This window comes from Artemia franciscana, chromosome 16 (assembly GCF_032884065.1).
Source record: "Artemia franciscana chromosome 16, ASM3288406v1, whole genome shotgun sequence".
Taxonomy (NCBI): domain Eukaryota; kingdom Metazoa; phylum Arthropoda; class Branchiopoda; order Anostraca; family Artemiidae; genus Artemia; species Artemia franciscana.
Genome location: NC_088878.1, coordinates 13,504,722 through 13,522,180, shown reverse-complemented (window position 1 = coordinate 13,522,180; position 17,459 = coordinate 13,504,722). Strand labels below are relative to the sequence as shown.

The window sequence follows — 17,459 nt, the reverse complement described above, 5'->3', positions numbered from 1 at the left end:
CAATAAAACGAGGGTGGCTTTGTATATAGCCCAGGCCAATAAGTAATTAGTGTTTTTTCTTAACTTTAGTGGTTGTTGGTAAATGGTTCACTGAGAACATTCGCTTTAGGCTCATTGAGAATTCGACACTGAATTTAATTCAGTGTCGGATTCATTGAGAATTCGAGAATTTAATTTATAGGTTTAAGGTTTAATTTATATTAAGCGCCTCTTGGGGGTGGTTAGCAGGATAAAGTGCGCCAGTTGAGGGACCATGTGCCTCTCCCCCAATCCCTACTTAGGAGTTATTTTCACTGAAGAAAGCTTTTCGGGTATTTTCTTTGAAAGGTATCTTCATAAAAACACATATCTAACCCATATATTCCAAAAAACATATTTTGTACTTTCTACAAAAATTCGTTAAAAATTTCACCCAAAATTTTGGCAAATTGACACCACTGGTAGTACAGCTCTGTAGCTAGTATTATCAATTCAGGGAATGATAGGCTAACTTCTTCCACATGACGTTAATATGACAAAAGTAAAACAGTTCAAAATAGGGATGAAACCTTTTTATTGACAGTGAATAGATATAAAATTATTTAACTGGATATTTCGAACACATATACAGTGTTCATCATCAGCAGTAAAAGTTATCTACGACGTTAATATGATATTTAAATAATTCTATATGATGGGGAAAATTCTGGCAAAAAACAGAATAAAAGAATTCTTGGGTTTTGAAAACTGTAGCACAATGAACAAATCTGCCATCTTACATGGTAGAAGTATGGTGGTAAAACCTGTTGGGAATGAAGCCATAAACATCCTAACATCCATACTAAGCATTCAGTTGTTAGACCATGCTGCTTTTTCATTTATAATTAAAAGAGAAATTTATTAATAGTGGGTGGGTTTTTTTAATAATACAGGGCGAAAAAAAAAACATTTGAATACAGAAACAATAAACCAAGTCAAAGTATTTCAGTTTTACATCCAAAAGTCTTCATCAAAGCGAAAGAAAATAAATAAAATTAAGCCTAAAGAAAACATAGAATTAACAAAGAAACCACACGAGTCAAAAAAAAGAAGAAGAAAAACGAAAGGAAACTCACATATAAACAAAATCCAATACTGTATCTTATGTGGTCACACACAAGGCACAAGGAAGGATGGCAATTATAGTATTCTACATATATGTCTAATTTTCTTTAGATTAGTAATGTTTAAACAAAATCTACCATAGTGTTTTGATGCAACAATATGCAAGGCACAAGCCAGGATGTCTGCTTGTGTGGACATACAATAGTACAGTTATACAATAGCAAATGTTTCAATGAAAACAATTTCACAAAAGTATACAGAAGCATGGTAGTAAACACTGTTGGGAATGAAGCCACAAACATCCTAACATCCATTGGTGGTATGGATAATCAAGAAGAAACACATTTATTCTTACATGTCATTAACGAGGACTCTAGCAAAACCATAATCTTTGCTGAGAGTTCAGTGTATGAACAAATCCGCATAAACTTGGTCAAACACTATACCCATAATTGATTTCAAGGCAAGCAAAGATATAAGTCTAACCAAGCTTGTTCTGAACATTAAACGGTCACCAGCAGGCAAATTTGTTTATGTGCTCAAGTGTGTAGAGAAACTTGGAACTCATTCTGAAATACACTTAAAGGACAGCACAACAACCACAATGCATCCAGATATAAAAGAATACCACTAGCTCTGAAGAAGAAGCTCAAGGACGAGCTGGAACAACTAGAAGATTTTGAAATCATTGAAAAGGTGAATGAACCAACAAGTGGGGTTAATTCTATAGTCAAACAAGTTGGGGTGAAAGACCCTGCATTGACCAGAAAAAGGCAATAAAATACCTCCACTATTCAGTTCCTACAATCAAAGACGCTATTACTTAACGGTTCAGCAATATTCAACAAGATAGATACCAGCTCAGGCTACTGGATACTCCCACTCACTACATAATCTGCCCAGACAGCCTTCAGCACTTTTTATGGATGATACAAATGAGAGATATACCCCTTTGGCCTTATGTCTACACAATACTAGTCTCGGAAGAAAATTGAAAAGGTATTTGAAGGATAAGACAGTAATATTCTTACACATGAAAGAAACCACAAAGAGCATCACCAAAGGATAGAAGCTTTTCTTAGAAGAGCTGGACAAAAAGGAATCTATTTAATCTGTGAAAAATACAAAGTGTCCAATACAAGGTATGGGTCTTTACACATAAGACTTACTGCATGAAATGTTATGTATATGTTTTTATATTGATGAAATAAACATATTGTGTATTTTTATATGTCTTTATACAAAGTATCCAAACAGTCTGTGGTAACAAACTTACACTGATTTCAAATATATAAGTTTTGTCAAGTTTAGTTATACCCACCAAAAGTTGCAAGCCTGAGAAAATTTGCATTATTTTCGAATAAAAGGGGGAAGCATCACCTATAAGTCAAAGAATCTTAATGAAAATCATACTACCAGATTCAACGTATCAGAGAACCGTATTGTAGAGGTTTCCAGCTCCTATCTGAAAAATACGGAATTTTTATTACGGAAAATGCGAAATAGTTAAGGCCTCATCAAATTGCATAAAATGTTCCAGATGAAGGAATGTTTGTTCAGGCAGAGCCGAAACAAAAGTTTTAGGAGGCTTGCTTAATTGTAGTTTTTTTTTTTCTATTGAGTTGTGATGCTCAATAAATTGTTGGTGATTTCTACCAACACAAAACTTTCCTTAAGAGCAAGGAATTTTATACACCACACTAACTAAATTACCCCGGGTTAAATCCTTCCCAGAATTAAGGAAACTACCTAATGGTCTCAATGATTGGAAACATGTATGAATGTTATGTTTATGTAAAATTTGTTTAAGCATCTCCCCTAAAATAGGTACATAAGGCAAAGAAATTAAACTTTTAGAATTCTGTACACTGCAAAACTCTAATAAAACTATCGTTATATTTAATTTGTCCGTTTTTTATTACTTCATCAATGAATTTAATTGGGTAACTATTACAAAATAAAATATACCTCAAATACAACAATTCAGAAGCTAAGAACTCCTGGGGACAAATTCTGAAAGCTCTATAACCAGTGCAATCACATCCCCAAGTTCAAATACTTATTCCTGTGTGTAGGCTTTCTATATATTAAGAACAGGAAATGGAAATCACTTTTAATCAATAGGATATCAAAAAAAGGTCATTTGTCATTTTCTTCAAACTCAACTGTAAATTCTACATTTTTATTAAACAATTTAAATGTTTATGGAAAAAGTCTAAGGACTTTAAACTGAGTTTCCAAATGCAAACCACATCATCCATGAATGTGCCCCAGAAACAAGGAGAGAGCTCAAAACTGTGTATAGCGGAGGTTTGAGTTTCCATACAATGCCACTGACAATCACTTTTCTAATTTTGCAACAGGTGATGAGAAAGTTGACCAATGGGACAGAGGGGGACTCCTGTCTTATGAATTTTGGGTAGACCATAGATCTTGGGTGCAGAACAACCTCTTGAATAAAATTTATTATAAAATTGTGGGGTGATGTGTAAATTGTTTTCAGCAACTCCAATTCCTTTCTTATGGACTTTACATATTTATCAGTAGGATCAAACTCTAGTTTTTTGTAAGCAGTGGTGTCAGAAATAATTGCATTTATTTTATAATCATAATCCTCAGTGTCCATAATTACAATAGTACTGCCTTTGTCTGCTCTAATGATAGGACCTTATCGTTTTTCAAATCTGAAAGTATTTTAATGTCATTTTTTGTGATATCCCTTTCAATTTTTCTCATATTAAAGTGTTTAGTACCCTACAATCTTGGCTCTCAGCTCCTGAGGAAGCTCAACTTTAACAATAGAAGCCATGATTCCTGACTGTACCTTAGAAATTACTTTTGAATAAAAAATTGCTGTTGCAAAACATAACTTAAAACCCTTCAACAAAACTGCCTCTAGTTAACTACTAAGAGGTTTAGATGAAAAATTCTTAGTGGCAGGACCCAGACAAAACAAGGAAAAAAAATATCCAAATCCGAGAACTTCTCAAACAAAAGTCTATTCAACTTGTTGGCCAAACAAACCTGTGACAAAAGAAAATCATGGTGAAAAGGTCTAACAGCATTTCCTTAATTCTATGGAAAATGTCGTATGGAAGGTTACTCCTCAAAAAGTTTTCAGCAAAATTTAAGCCTTTAGACACCTTAAAAAGTCTTTGTTTTTGCTTGGAAATGTCTGCATTGTTTTGTTTTGACTGCAGTCATGTTTGAGGTATTTTTTCATCAAGTTTAATCCCTCTTAGTTGTTTGTTGTCATGGCTGGCCAGCTTAGCTTAAGAGCTTTCATTCACTTATTAGATTTTCTATTAATCTTCTTTGAATATATTGTCACTGTTGCTGTATATAAAACCAAGTCCCCACCCATTAATGAAGTCAGGTATAGCCATGGGTTAGGTTATGTGAAACATACATGATTTGGGTTTTTTTCAAATTGGCTCTAGGAAGTATAGCAAAATGAACCAGCAGTTTATGAGAAATAAGAATGGAGGGGGGAATGCAACAGCAGAATTTACTAGCCTTTGTTTGGGAAGGGCACTAATTAGATAATATAATGTTATATTTCTTTTTTTCATATGTGACTTCTGCCCTAAGATCTAGCATACAATATATTTTTACTAATAATATCTTGCAGCAAAATGTAGTACAATTCCTTGGATTGACTACTTCTAAAGTAAAATACTGATAAAATATAACTGATACTATTGTTTTATACTCTTTCTATATATCCCTGTTTCTTTTTCTGAGAATGCACCATACCCTCTGAATGGTCCTAAATATAGCATAAATTAAATATTTCTTTGTTGTCTTGAACCTTGTAATATGTTGTGCTCAATATTTTTGGTTTGATGAAATTCAGTTGTTCCTGAGTGATTCCAACAAACACTGCATAAGTATATCATTCAAAGTGACTTAAACTGGGAAAAAAGAGTATTGACAGATGGCTTAAACAGCTTCTTTGAATGTCCCCTCCTGCCAGCACAAATATTTTGGGGAATTGACAAATGAATTGAGGGGGGGGGGTAGTGATATAAGCTTAAATGTCATAAGCATATCTGCTCTTCATTGTTGGTAACCAGTGTAGATAATTTCAGCTTCTTCAAACGTTCATCAAATGCCTCTTCTTCTATCTTAGATACTGACTTTGTGGCTCTCCTTTGCAACCCTTCCAGAGGCTGCAAATCACCCCTGTATCCTGGTGATGCTGTGCACATTCCATAATTGAGCACTAGTATGACAAGGGCCTTTTACAACCTCACAAAAACATAAGGAGAAAAACTGGAAATAGTTTTCTTTATGAGTGTTAAGACAGAGTTTGCATAAGACACAGTCTTCTTGCAGTTTGAATCAAATTTACACTGGTTGTCAATGATGATTGACAGTGTCTTTATGATAACAAAAGCCTTCTTTCCATGGTATTTGCAGGAAATTAGAGTACCTAGCTATTAGAAAATTACCTTTATGTGATGCACTGGTTGTTTGAAAATGATCTGTTATGGTTTGTTCTGTAACAATTTTAGATGGAGGTGGAGGGCTTCTATAAATAAAAGCAATTCTTGTAATACCAGGATCAAGTGGAGCCTTTAGGTTAAAGCAGACCAAGTCAACATAATCATTAATAGGGAGATTATCTATCACTTAACATTTTATTCTGCTTTAACTATTGCCAATACACCCCTTCTGTAATTACTTGAATTAAATTTTGATGTTTCCAGGTATCCAGGAATAGAGACATGACTATCCTCTAATCTAGTATTACTAGTCTTGGGACTCACATATGTTAAAATCACCAAATCATATCGTTTATTTGTTACAAGGTTTCTCATTTCCTCAATCTTATTGGCTAACTGATCTACATTGGCTAACAGTAATAATAACTCCTTACATTTTTGTGTACATTCTTGTTCATTCTCATGTGCTCTGTTTGTCACTACACATCATACTGTTGTCTCTACACATCAACACAAACAGAAGGGACAAAATATTATTACTACTTGAGGAAGATTCAGCAGTGACAAATGTTGCTGATTCTGAACTAGATACTGAACCACTTTTCATTCCATTATTTATATCAGCAACACTTTCAGATGAATGTCCTTTACTTTCAGAAGATAAACTATGCTTACTAAATACACTATACAGAAAAGACAAAGCATCACTACAAAATACTCTGTCAGCTGGAAGCTTTTTTGGATGATTTTTTTTCTCCTCTTATGATAAGATTGTTGTTACTCTATCTCCATCCTACTTCTAGTTGTCTTTATGAAACTGTGCTGTATTTTTAAGTGCATGCCTTTCAAAAGACTGTTTGGCTATTTTAAATCCAATTGAAGGGTTACTCACTGTGAATATAAGTGGGGCAATTGGTGATGGACCTGATGGAGTATTGGTGATTGGGTTCTTTGGCCTAAGTCACTATGCATTAAAAACTTTGGTGTCAATTGAATACTTCTGCAAGAGGAAGTGTTTATAAAAAACATTGTCAGCTTTACATTGCTAAAAATAGCTGTGCAAAGGATTTTTGGGCAAACCAAAGGCTATCATATTGTTCTTCCTTTGTTGATGGCTCTGTCTTTTCTCCTTGACTCACCCAGTTCCTTATCAATGCATTCACCAAGATCTTGGGTAAAATTATAGCAGTTCATATAACTGACTTAACAATAAAGTAAGCACTTGATGCCTTTTTTTATGCTCTTTATGAATATAATAATTGCTCCTACTGTAAATTCAAATTTAAGCACTTTTTAACCTTTTTACCAGATCTTGTTTAGTCAGAAACTGCTGCTTCAACATGTAATTTTAGTATGTAAGTTCTTAACTTCAGTATGCATTTGCTCATTGAAGTTGACCTTACTAATATGAACAAGTTGTAATTCATAAGTTAATAGTTTCATTGTTTAATGTTTTATAGATAGGGGATGGTTCCTTAGTTCCTTGTCAGAAAAGCAAACATGAAATTTGGAAAGAGTAGACTATAAGGAATCTATGATGCTACTTTTTTTTACTATCATGCTTCCTTTAGATGTGGTCAACAATATCAAATTTACTGAAAAGGTTTACAACAAAATTTAGCCTATTGTTTGAATTGATAAGAATATCATTGAATTTAAGAATTATTTGAATGATAAGAATATAACTCAAAATGACTTATATGGGGATAACAATGGAATAAAGGGATAATCTTATTAACATGAGCTTGCTGACTAATATCAGCATATCATAATTTAAAAGTTTCATTACATTTGTGCACTTTAAGCTAGAATATAATTCTTGATTTTTTGTAAACCATGATTCAAACTATTCTGAATTGAAAGCCTAGTTTATAGACAGGCTATTAGTCCTGGGTAAACTAGGCTATATAGAATAGTGTAGGTAAAGGCTTGAAATGGTGCTATAAGACGCACTAGAGAATATAAAACATAATAAACCAAGTCGCAAATTTTTACCAGGTAATATGGAAACGATTTTCTTTTCTTTCTTCTCAGTTTTTGGTAAAAAGGTTCTGCAATCATTTTCCTTTACCATTTTTTAAGGATGCACATTTATTTGTTTTAATTTCATCGCCAAAAGATTCACTATAATAAGAATAAGCTTTATGACAGAACACCCGAATGGCGAATGAATGCCAACAATATGACAAATATTGTTGACGATTTTGGGAGGTATTGAACATTTCACATAAATGGCCCACAAATAAACACTCAACATTTATATAAATAGCACTCAATGCCTTTTCTTATGCTTTTTCCAAATGTAATAGTCAGTTTTTGTCCAAATTCAATTTGAAGTCCTTTACCGAAGTCGGAGGGCCTAAATTTCCTTTGAAAAAAAAAAACAAAAAAAAAACTGTGTGCGAAATTTAGCTTGTATAAATATGTGTCGAATTTTATAAATGCTATTCATTTGAAGATTTGATTTCATCAAAAAAACATTGACCCTGGCTCCATAAACTCAAGGAAAACCAGCAAAAAAAGCTGGTAAGGCACAAATAAACATCAGTGCAACAGATAAGAAAAAGAATCAAAAGGATGGAAAGCTACACCATTTTCATGTACAAAGTTCTCAAGCAAGTGCACCTCTCAAAATCCTCTATTGTTTTGTGTTTTCAATGAAGCGCTAGTTTTCTGTAATCCTACAAACATAGGGTAATATCACCAGTTGACTTATTTGCACTAGCTTTATTGATATCATAAGCAACGCAACACTTCTGCTTAAGTAAAGAGCGACATGGGCACAATATATTATTTATTTTTATTTTTTTTTAATTTTAGACTAGAGACATTTGTATTGAGGATGTTGTCATAAAAACTTCAAAAAGGGCTCACTCGATTGGAAATTGAAAGGGATAGTGCTCTTTTTAATACTCAAAAGTGATTAGAGAGTAACTAACTCCCCTCCCACGCCTACCATTTTCCCAGACATATCTTATCAAAATTTGAGATATCCATTTTGTTCAACGTAAGTGAAAGATGGGAAAATTATGCATTTGAAGATGAACCCCCCCCCAGAACCCTCAGGGAAAGGGTTGTAACTTATGCCCTGGGGTTATGAGATTCAAAGTGATGGGAGGGTGGGTGCCACCCCTCCCACAAATACATGCCTTGTATTTTTCCGAGACACATCTGATAGAAATTTTGAAATTGCCAGTTTTTGTCGTAGAAGCTTCGAAAAAGCTTTATTCAATTGGAAATTGAAAGGGCTATTTGACCTTAGCTTGGTAATACGGAACCCAGAGATCGAATCACGCTGCAAGAATGCACTTCAGGGCCAACGCAGGGACCTTAGTAGTCAAGAAGCGTCGTTAATTCTTAAATAATAAATAATAATTGAAAGGGCTAATGCCCTTTTTGATTGTCCAAAGTGATTGGAGGGCAACAAACCCCCCTCCCAAGCCCATCATTTTCCAGAACACATCGAATCAAAATTTTGAGATAGCCATTTTGTTCAACGTAAATGAAGGTTTTGAAGATGCCAACCCTTCCAGAGCCCTCAAAGCGATGGTTGTAAGTTATGCCCTGGGTGTATTTAGAAAGGGTGATCGTATAAACTTCAGAAGGGGCTCATTGGATTGGTAATAAGAAGTCCTAGCGCTCTTTTTTAAGATTCAGAGTGACTGGAGGGTGGATACCCCCTTTCCCCACACAAACCTCGTATTTTCCTGAAATGCATCTGATAGAGATTTTGAGATGGCCTTTGGTTGTCGTAGAAGCTTCGAAAAGAGCTTATTTTATTGGAAATTGAAAGGTCTAGTGCCCTTTTTGATAGACGAAAGTGATTTTAGGACAACTAGGCCCTCATACCACGCCCACCATTTCTCAAAACAAATCCAGTCAAAATTTTGAGATAGCCATTTGTTCAACATGATTGAAAGCTCCATAAATTATGCCTTTGAAGATGATATCCCTCCAGAGCTATCAGGGAAAGGGTTGTAACTTATGCCCTAGGGGCACATAACGTATATATACATATATATATATATATATATATATATATATATATATATATATATATATATATATATATATATATATATATATATATATATATATATATATATATATATATATATATAAAAATAAGTTGTCTGTCTGTGGATGTGGATCTGTCAGGTGACGTCATGTTTCTGTGTCGACTGGCGTCATGTTTTCGACTGACGAAATTACAGACCGGGACATCGGGACACAAATGACGACCGGGACACCGGCACATCCATATATATAAAAATAAGTTGTCTGTCTGTGGATGTGGATCTGTCAGGTGACGTCATGTTTCTGTGTCGACTGGCGTCATGTTTTCGACTGACGAAATTACAGACCGGGACATCGGGACACAAATGACGACCGGGACACCGGCATATAGGGAATATAAATGACGACCGGGACACAAGGAATGTTCGATTAGCAATCACCATCAACAAAGCACCGGGACACAAATGACGACCGGGACACAGGGAGTATAAATGACGACCAGGACATAAGTAAAAAAAAAATTAAAAACTAAAAAAAAGGTAAAAACTACAAAAAAACTAAAAAGAAAAAAAAAACTAAAAACTAATAAAAAACTAAAAAAGCTAAAAAGCTAAAAAAACTAAAAAAGAAAATAAAATGAAAAAGGAAAAAAAATGAAAAATAAAGGAGAAAAAAAAAATAAAAAAAGAAAAAAAAACTAAAAAAAGGTAAAAAACTAAAACCTAAAAAAAGACCAATTCAAAAACGAATGTATATACAGACCGGGACACAAATGACGACCGGGACACAGGGACACAACTACAACAGGGATGCCGGGGGGCTCAGGGGGATATATAAATGACGATGGCGACACAGGGAATCGTCGATTAGCAATCACCATCAACAAAGATCAAGGGCAATCATTAGAATCATGAGGTATAGATCTGAATACGGATTGTTTTCCCATGGACCATTATATGTTGCATGTTCAAGAGTCGTTAAACCTGACATTCTATTTATATGCACAAACAATGGGACAGCAAAGAATGTTGTATATTCGCAAGTTTTACGTAGTTAAAAACATATATATATATATATATATATATATATATATATATATATATATATATATATATATATATATATATATTTATATATAGACTTACGCGTACGGGGGGGCTTGGGGGGGGCGCAAAGCGCCCCCACCAACTAGGTGTTGGGGTGGCGCGAAGCGCCACCCCAACAGCTTGTATATATATATATACATATATATAATTGGAGGGTGGATACCCCCCACACCTCTTATTTTCCCGAAATCAATGCTATAGAAACTTTAATACGGCCATTTATTGTCGAAGAAAGTTCGAGAAGAGATCATTCGATTGGAAATTGAAAGGACTAGGACCTTTTTAAAGTGATTGTCAAAAGTGATTGGAGGGCATCTAGTGCCCCTCCCACACCCACCATTTTCCCAAACATGTCCAATCAAAATTTTCAAATCGCCATTTTGTTCAAAGTAAATAGAGAGTAGAAATTATGCCTTTGAGGGTTACAATCCTCTCACAACCCTCAGGGAAAGGGTTATAAGTTATGCCATGGGGGCATATAAAGTATATATAGATAGAGTAATCGCAGAAACTTCGGAAGAGGCTTATTCAATTGTTAATCAGAAGTTGTAATACTCTTTTTAATATTCAGAGTGATTGGAGGGTGGATAACCCCCCTCCCCCCTCCACACACACGCACACACCTCGTATTTTCCCGGAACGCTTGTGATAGAGGTTTTTTGGTGATCATTTGTTGTCATAAAAACTTCGAAAAGAGCTCATTCGATTGCAAATTGAAAGGGCTAGTGCCCTTGTTAACAGTCAAAATTGGTTTGAGGGTAACTAACCCCGCTCTTACCTCCACCAGTTCCCCAAATGCTTTCAATCAAAATTTTGAGATAGCCATTTTTATCAAAGTATTTGAAAGGTCCAGAAATTGTCTTTTTGAGGATGACAAGCCCCACAGCTCTCAAAGAAAGGGTAGTAAGTTATGCCCTATGGGCATGTAAGATTTATATAATAAGGGTGGTCATATAAATTTCCGAAGGACTCATTGGATTGGTAATCAGAAGTTCTAGTGTCCTTTTTAAAATTGATGGGAATTCCCAAAACACAACAAATAAAAGTTTGAGATAGCCATTTTGTTCAGCATAGTTGAAAGCTGGAAATTCTGTCTTTGACAACCTTTATACCCTGTCAAGACCAGAACATAATTTGCACTTTACTGAAAGAATGGCTCTGGATTGTCAGTTTAGTGTATATATACCGATATTTATTCCTTAAAGCTTAATTTTTTTTTTTTTACAGTTAAAAAAGTAAAAACATTTTAATCATAATTAAAAGTCAACTTTTATGAGTCAAAAGTGAATGGAGGCACGTCAACCCCCCTTACCTAATTCGATCATTCCCCAAAACATATTCGATGGAAACTTTAATAGAGCTAAATTGTTCAGCATTGTTGAAAGGTCTATCATTGGGGATGTCAACCTCCCCGTAGTCCTCAGGATAAGGGCTGTAAGTTATGCATTTCGTTCATTGTTTACACAGAGTATATATTATTGAGAAAGGTAGGCATGATTGAATTTTACCTTCTAAGAAGACTAGGGGTATAAAGGTGAACCTTTCAGAGAGGGTTGAGCAAGTGTTAAACTAAATCAAAGCACGTTATGTGTATAGAGATTGTCAAAAGGGTACAACACAGGAATAACTGAATATATTCATTTGAAAAATTCAGGAAAGGATAAGGGAGATGATCAAACTTTTACTTTTATGGTATAAATATCAGTAAGCTATATCATTAAGGCAAACATAGAGAGAGGAAAGCTTTGACATTGCGGAGTGACTTTTATTTGCGAACGATTGTGAAATTCAAAACCAGATTTGTTCGATGTCGGAGTACGGTAGGAAATAAGCTAAGCAAGTCCCATGTCTCATCAGGCCACTGACCACAAAGTCATTGTCACTGCTTGCGTTGGCCTTTCCTTATTTGATATAAGTAAGTTTCAATTAATTTTAAATAACAAAAATGTCTGACCAACAGGAAACAAATCGGGATAATCTACATCGTCTGAAAAATATGGAAAACCAACTTGGGGGCCTTTCTAAGCTCGCGTCAATAGCGAAAGAACAGCAGAAAATATCCTCCCAAATAAAACAAAATGATGCGTCGCAATCTAAAACCACGGAAAACATCTAGAAAAAAAAGATAGACGAATCGAAGGGGCACGCAGAGTAGTTAGAAATAGAAGCAAAACAGTCAAACATGACTTCTTAGAACTTCATACCCCTAAGCCAACCTAGAGGATCATTCCATATAAATGATGCATTCCACTTGAACACTGAAAAGCAGTGAGAAATCCGTCCAGTTTTAGTGAAGTTCACAACAAAATGTTTTTTTTTTGCTCAGTTTTTTGCAAAACTGAGTTTGCGTTCAGAGTTGCAGTATCTCACTAGCTTCGGACTATACATGGACCGAGAGAATTGCTGTAAACTACTTTTACAGAGAGCATTCGAGGAGAACCATGAGGTGAAATTCAGGGGACCTCATTTATTTTTGGACGGTGAATTGTTCACACACGAACATGAATCAGAAAAATTTAGAAAAACCGAAGAAATAAAACAAAAAACTAGCGCGATTTCAAGATCAAGAGTACACTGACTCAAACGCAGAAACAAAAAGTAAAGGGGGGAATCAAATAGAGGAAATAAACTCGAATACTCGCAGCGGTAGTTCTACACACGACCAGGCTATTAGCTAGACAGACTGTAAGAGATCTGGAGTGAGAGGAGTCACGAGTAAACGAGGTTTAGAAGAGATACTCAGCCCAAAATATCGTCTTAGGCTGGATCGTCGGAACGTAACTCGTGACCCACCGAATCGAGGCCTTGGTCTAAAACCCCCACGACTCTCAGTCAGAAATAAGTGGAGGAACCTGTTCAACTTCAAGGAATAGGAGGAAGTCCATGTGCAACAAATTCAGTTGATAACATGGAACGTCCAAGGCCTAATGAGTAAAAACAGCCGTGTCTAAACGAGTCTTTTTGAAGTGTTATATAGCATCTTTGATTGAGATACGGATCCTGCCCTCGGAATATCTGTCGGCTAAAGATTGCACAGTTTTCTCTGCTGACTGGCAAATTCCTGAAACACACGTTTTTACAGTTGAGTCGCGGTTTTTGTGATACAGCAGAGCTTCTCAGTTTGTCATAGAATTGACAGTAAATCTCAGAACATTATTTGGTTAAACCTTAAATGTCATGATGGATCGAAGATAGTCCTAGGTTGAATTACTGTTTCTCCACAAAATAGCAATTATATGAAAGAATGTACGCAGACTTTGATTGAAAATGATTTGCAATATTTACGGAGAAAACATTATGAAGAGTATTTTGTTTTGATGGGTGATTGAAATGCTTATACGTCAGAAGAACCAGAAATTGGCCTTGTTTCTCTTTCAGAAAATGATTTTACATCACTGAGGATTCCAAAAAGGTGCGAAATTCCATGAAGGAGCCAAGATGTGAAAAGAAAAGTTAACCAACGGGGAAGAAAATTGTTGGGTATTTGCGGAGAATTTTGGTCTAGTAATTGGAAATGGAAGGTTTGGAAAGGATGTGGAAAGTGGTGAGTTTACTTGCATTCCTGGAATGCTTTTTAGTATTATTGATTATGTTTTGGTGGACAGTGGGCTCGCACCCGAATCTCTATACCTTGAGATAGTGCATTTTGTAGGTTTAGACTATTTTTCATTGATTTTTTATTTTCGGTCGACAAATATTAGTAAAAATCAGCGGAAAAGAGAAAAGCTAAAGCATCAGACATTTGGAACAAAACGAGCAGCACTGTCTTGGCAAAATCAAGAATACTATGTGACTGGATGGAGAAAGATGTGACCTGTATAAAAGAGTATTTTTGCTTGGAGCCGATGGTACCACAGTTGAATGCCCTAGCATGTGAGGTTTGGGAAAATACGGGAAGTGTAGATGAATTTTCTTCAAAAATTGCTGAGCTAATACTGACTCCTTTACTTGAAAAGATGCAAAAGAAGGGGAAACAAAAAAGCAGCTTTTTCGACAATTAATGTGAATGGAAGAAAAAATTAAATCATCTTCTAGAGTATATAAAAAAATCCAAAAAAGAAATCTAGAAACTGGAGTTCCTCTGACATTATAGAAGTAAAAGAAAAGAGCATAAACAAAAAGATTATATAAGAGATAAAAATGAAGAAACTAGATTTTTGATGGCGGGAACAAAATGGACTCACGCATCTTTATAAGACAAAAGATTCCCAGGAATTCTGGAAAAGAGTTTCATCAAAAAAGATGAAAAGATGATACCCAAAAGTACTCCGCAAGAGGACGAGTGGCACCCCTTCTTCAAGAGGCTAGAAGCCGGTACAGCATCTGTAACACAACTGCCCCTACCCGATTTTGGAAAACTGGCAGAAAAAGTCGGAAAAACCCCAGCTTTTCTACTTGAGACATGGCACCAAAAGTGCCGTTTTTAGTTCCATTTGCAACTTAATGATTGTGGAATGTATAGCAAGGACGTAGATATGAACAATATATTATATATGAGCTATTACAAATCTGCAAGACACTTGTGATACCAATACGCCCAATAACAATACGCCCATACCGATACAACGTACAGCCTTTCCCCCAAAGACTATGGAGGGTCATACAGTCACAACAATTGTAGAAAGTTGACCTTTGAACTATGTTAAACAGAAGGGTTCTCTAAAAATTTCGATTTGATAACTTTGGGGGATGGAGCCTTTAGGGAGGGTGATATATAATTGTCCTCTGATCCATCCAGTTACTTAAAAAGGGTACTAGTAAGTTTAATTTTCGTTCAAAGGAGCTTGAAGCATCTCTTTATAATGTTCTTGTCATTCGCTAGTCCTGGTGGAGAAAAAGGATATACATCAGTGCTACTATCTTCTGTGCTTCTGTGCATCAGTGCTACCCAGATGCAAAAAAGGGATTTTCCTTGGTGCTCAAGATGGAGGACTGTGTTATCCCACTAAAGGTTTTCAATTAACTGATTCCAACGGTCTTTTTTTACTTCTATCTGACACCATTTTAAAGAGGTCTTGGGCTCTTTTTCAAAATCATTATTAATTTTAAAATTAATAATTAATAAAATTTAGTAAAAAATAGATTAGTATAAAAATTTTGTAAAAATTAATTAGTAAAATTAATAATTAATTAAGGTTCTGATAAATTGGGAGCACTTGTGCTAAGTTTATTAATACTGGAGAGACTAATACACCTACGTGAGCCCTCACTCCTTGAAACACCATCCGTTTAGGCATAGGAAAGACAAAGGCAGATTTTCATGCTGACAAAAGGATTCCAGAGCTAATACAGTCCCGGAAAAGTAATGACAGTGTTCCAGCAAATATGGGACTCGATCTATGTCACTATCAAATAATAAAAAAACAAGTGTTCTTAAGTAAAATTAAGGAGTGACATTAAAATAAGACAAAAAAAAACAACAGAAATTACTCCATATTTTACTCTTTTAAAATGTAGAGTTGAGAGAAAGAGTAAAACTTTTGCGTAAAGATCGGGGCGTTGATGAGGAAGCAGCCCCTTTCATATACGGAGTAATTTCTGTCCGTTTTAAGTTTTAATGTCACTCCTTACTTTGAGTTAAAAAAAGTTTTTTATTTTTATTTAATACTAAGATAAAGCCCTGTGTCGTATAGATTAGCCAGCCCGTATGAACTTCTCATACATTGACCTTGCCTTCAGTCACTGGAAGTTCATTCGTTGTGACTTGAGATGCACAACAAGCATAATAAAACCGAACAAACAATAGATAATAGTACTATATATATATATATTAAAGTATTAATGACAAAAATTGAATATGTATGGGTAGAAGAATTAGAGGTTTAAACAACCATATATACTTGGAAAATTACAAAATAAAGAATTGAATTTTTAATGAAAATGTGAGACTAATCAGTTTTTGGTAATCTCAGATTTAAAACAAAGAGACATGGATGAAAAATTGGTAAAATGTAAGCAAAAAGCTCATAGCATCAAATAACTTAATAAGTAGCTCTATTTTGGAGGTTTATTTGTCTTTGGCAAGTTCCTCAGTTCAATGTGGCTGACGAAAATTGATTACCACTACAATTATATTTTACTGAGCCCCAAGCCACCTGAGGCTGACACAGCTACGTAGGCTCCTCCTCCTTCCCAATCCACCCAGAGACTCCCTCTCTAACCCCTCCCAAGAAGTTCCCATTTCTCTTAAATCTTTTCTTACGACTTTCTTCCACCTCATTGAGGGAGTGACCTGATTTTGTTTGTCCCTAGATGGCTGGTCGACAAGGACGGTGTTTGGGAATCTGTCATCCTTGCTTCATCTGCAGAACATGTCCTAGCCATCTCGACCTTTCTCTAATTATAGACCTAGAAAGCGGGATTGTACCACGTTCTTCGCACAGATTACTGTTTGAGATACGGTAGGTCAGTAGGTTTCTCAAAACGATCCGTAGGCATGTTCTCTGGAAAAAATCTAAAAACCCTCCGCTGTTTTTCGGAGCACCCACGCTTCCGAACCATACTTGACGACTTTCATCATTCTAATCTTTCAATACTCTTTTAATTCTTCATATGCTTTAATCTTTGTTCGCATAATTATTTTCTTATTCTTCAAATTTAACTTTTCACCTGAAAAAAAACCCTGGGCTTTGGCTATTCGACTTTTAACATCTTCACCCCATCCACCTTCTTTACTAGTAATTCTACCTAGGTAAGTGAAGTTGTCCACTTCATCGATGTTTTCACCTCTTCACTATCATCCAAATTAACTTCTTCACCTTCACTTTTTCCTTCGTGTCTTAACGACTTACCATTAGTCGAATTA

At 35.3% G+C, this 17,459-nt stretch overlaps 1 protein-coding gene across 1 annotated transcript in view; it reads right to left on the bottom strand.

Annotated features, from left to right (window-relative positions):
- Nucleotides 1-7,683, bottom strand: part of LOC136037099 (ribonuclease H2 subunit B-like) — an 83,782-nt gene extending 76,099 nt beyond the window's left edge. Inside the window, exon 1 of the mRNA XM_065719553.1 lies at nucleotides 7,527-7,683. Coding sequence (XP_065575625.1) covers nucleotides 7,527-7,605 — 79 coding nt within the window. The 5' untranslated portion in view covers nucleotides 7,606-7,683. The remainder of the gene's footprint in view (nucleotides 1-7,526) is intronic.
- Nucleotides 7,684-17,459: the final 9,776 nt, after the last annotated feature.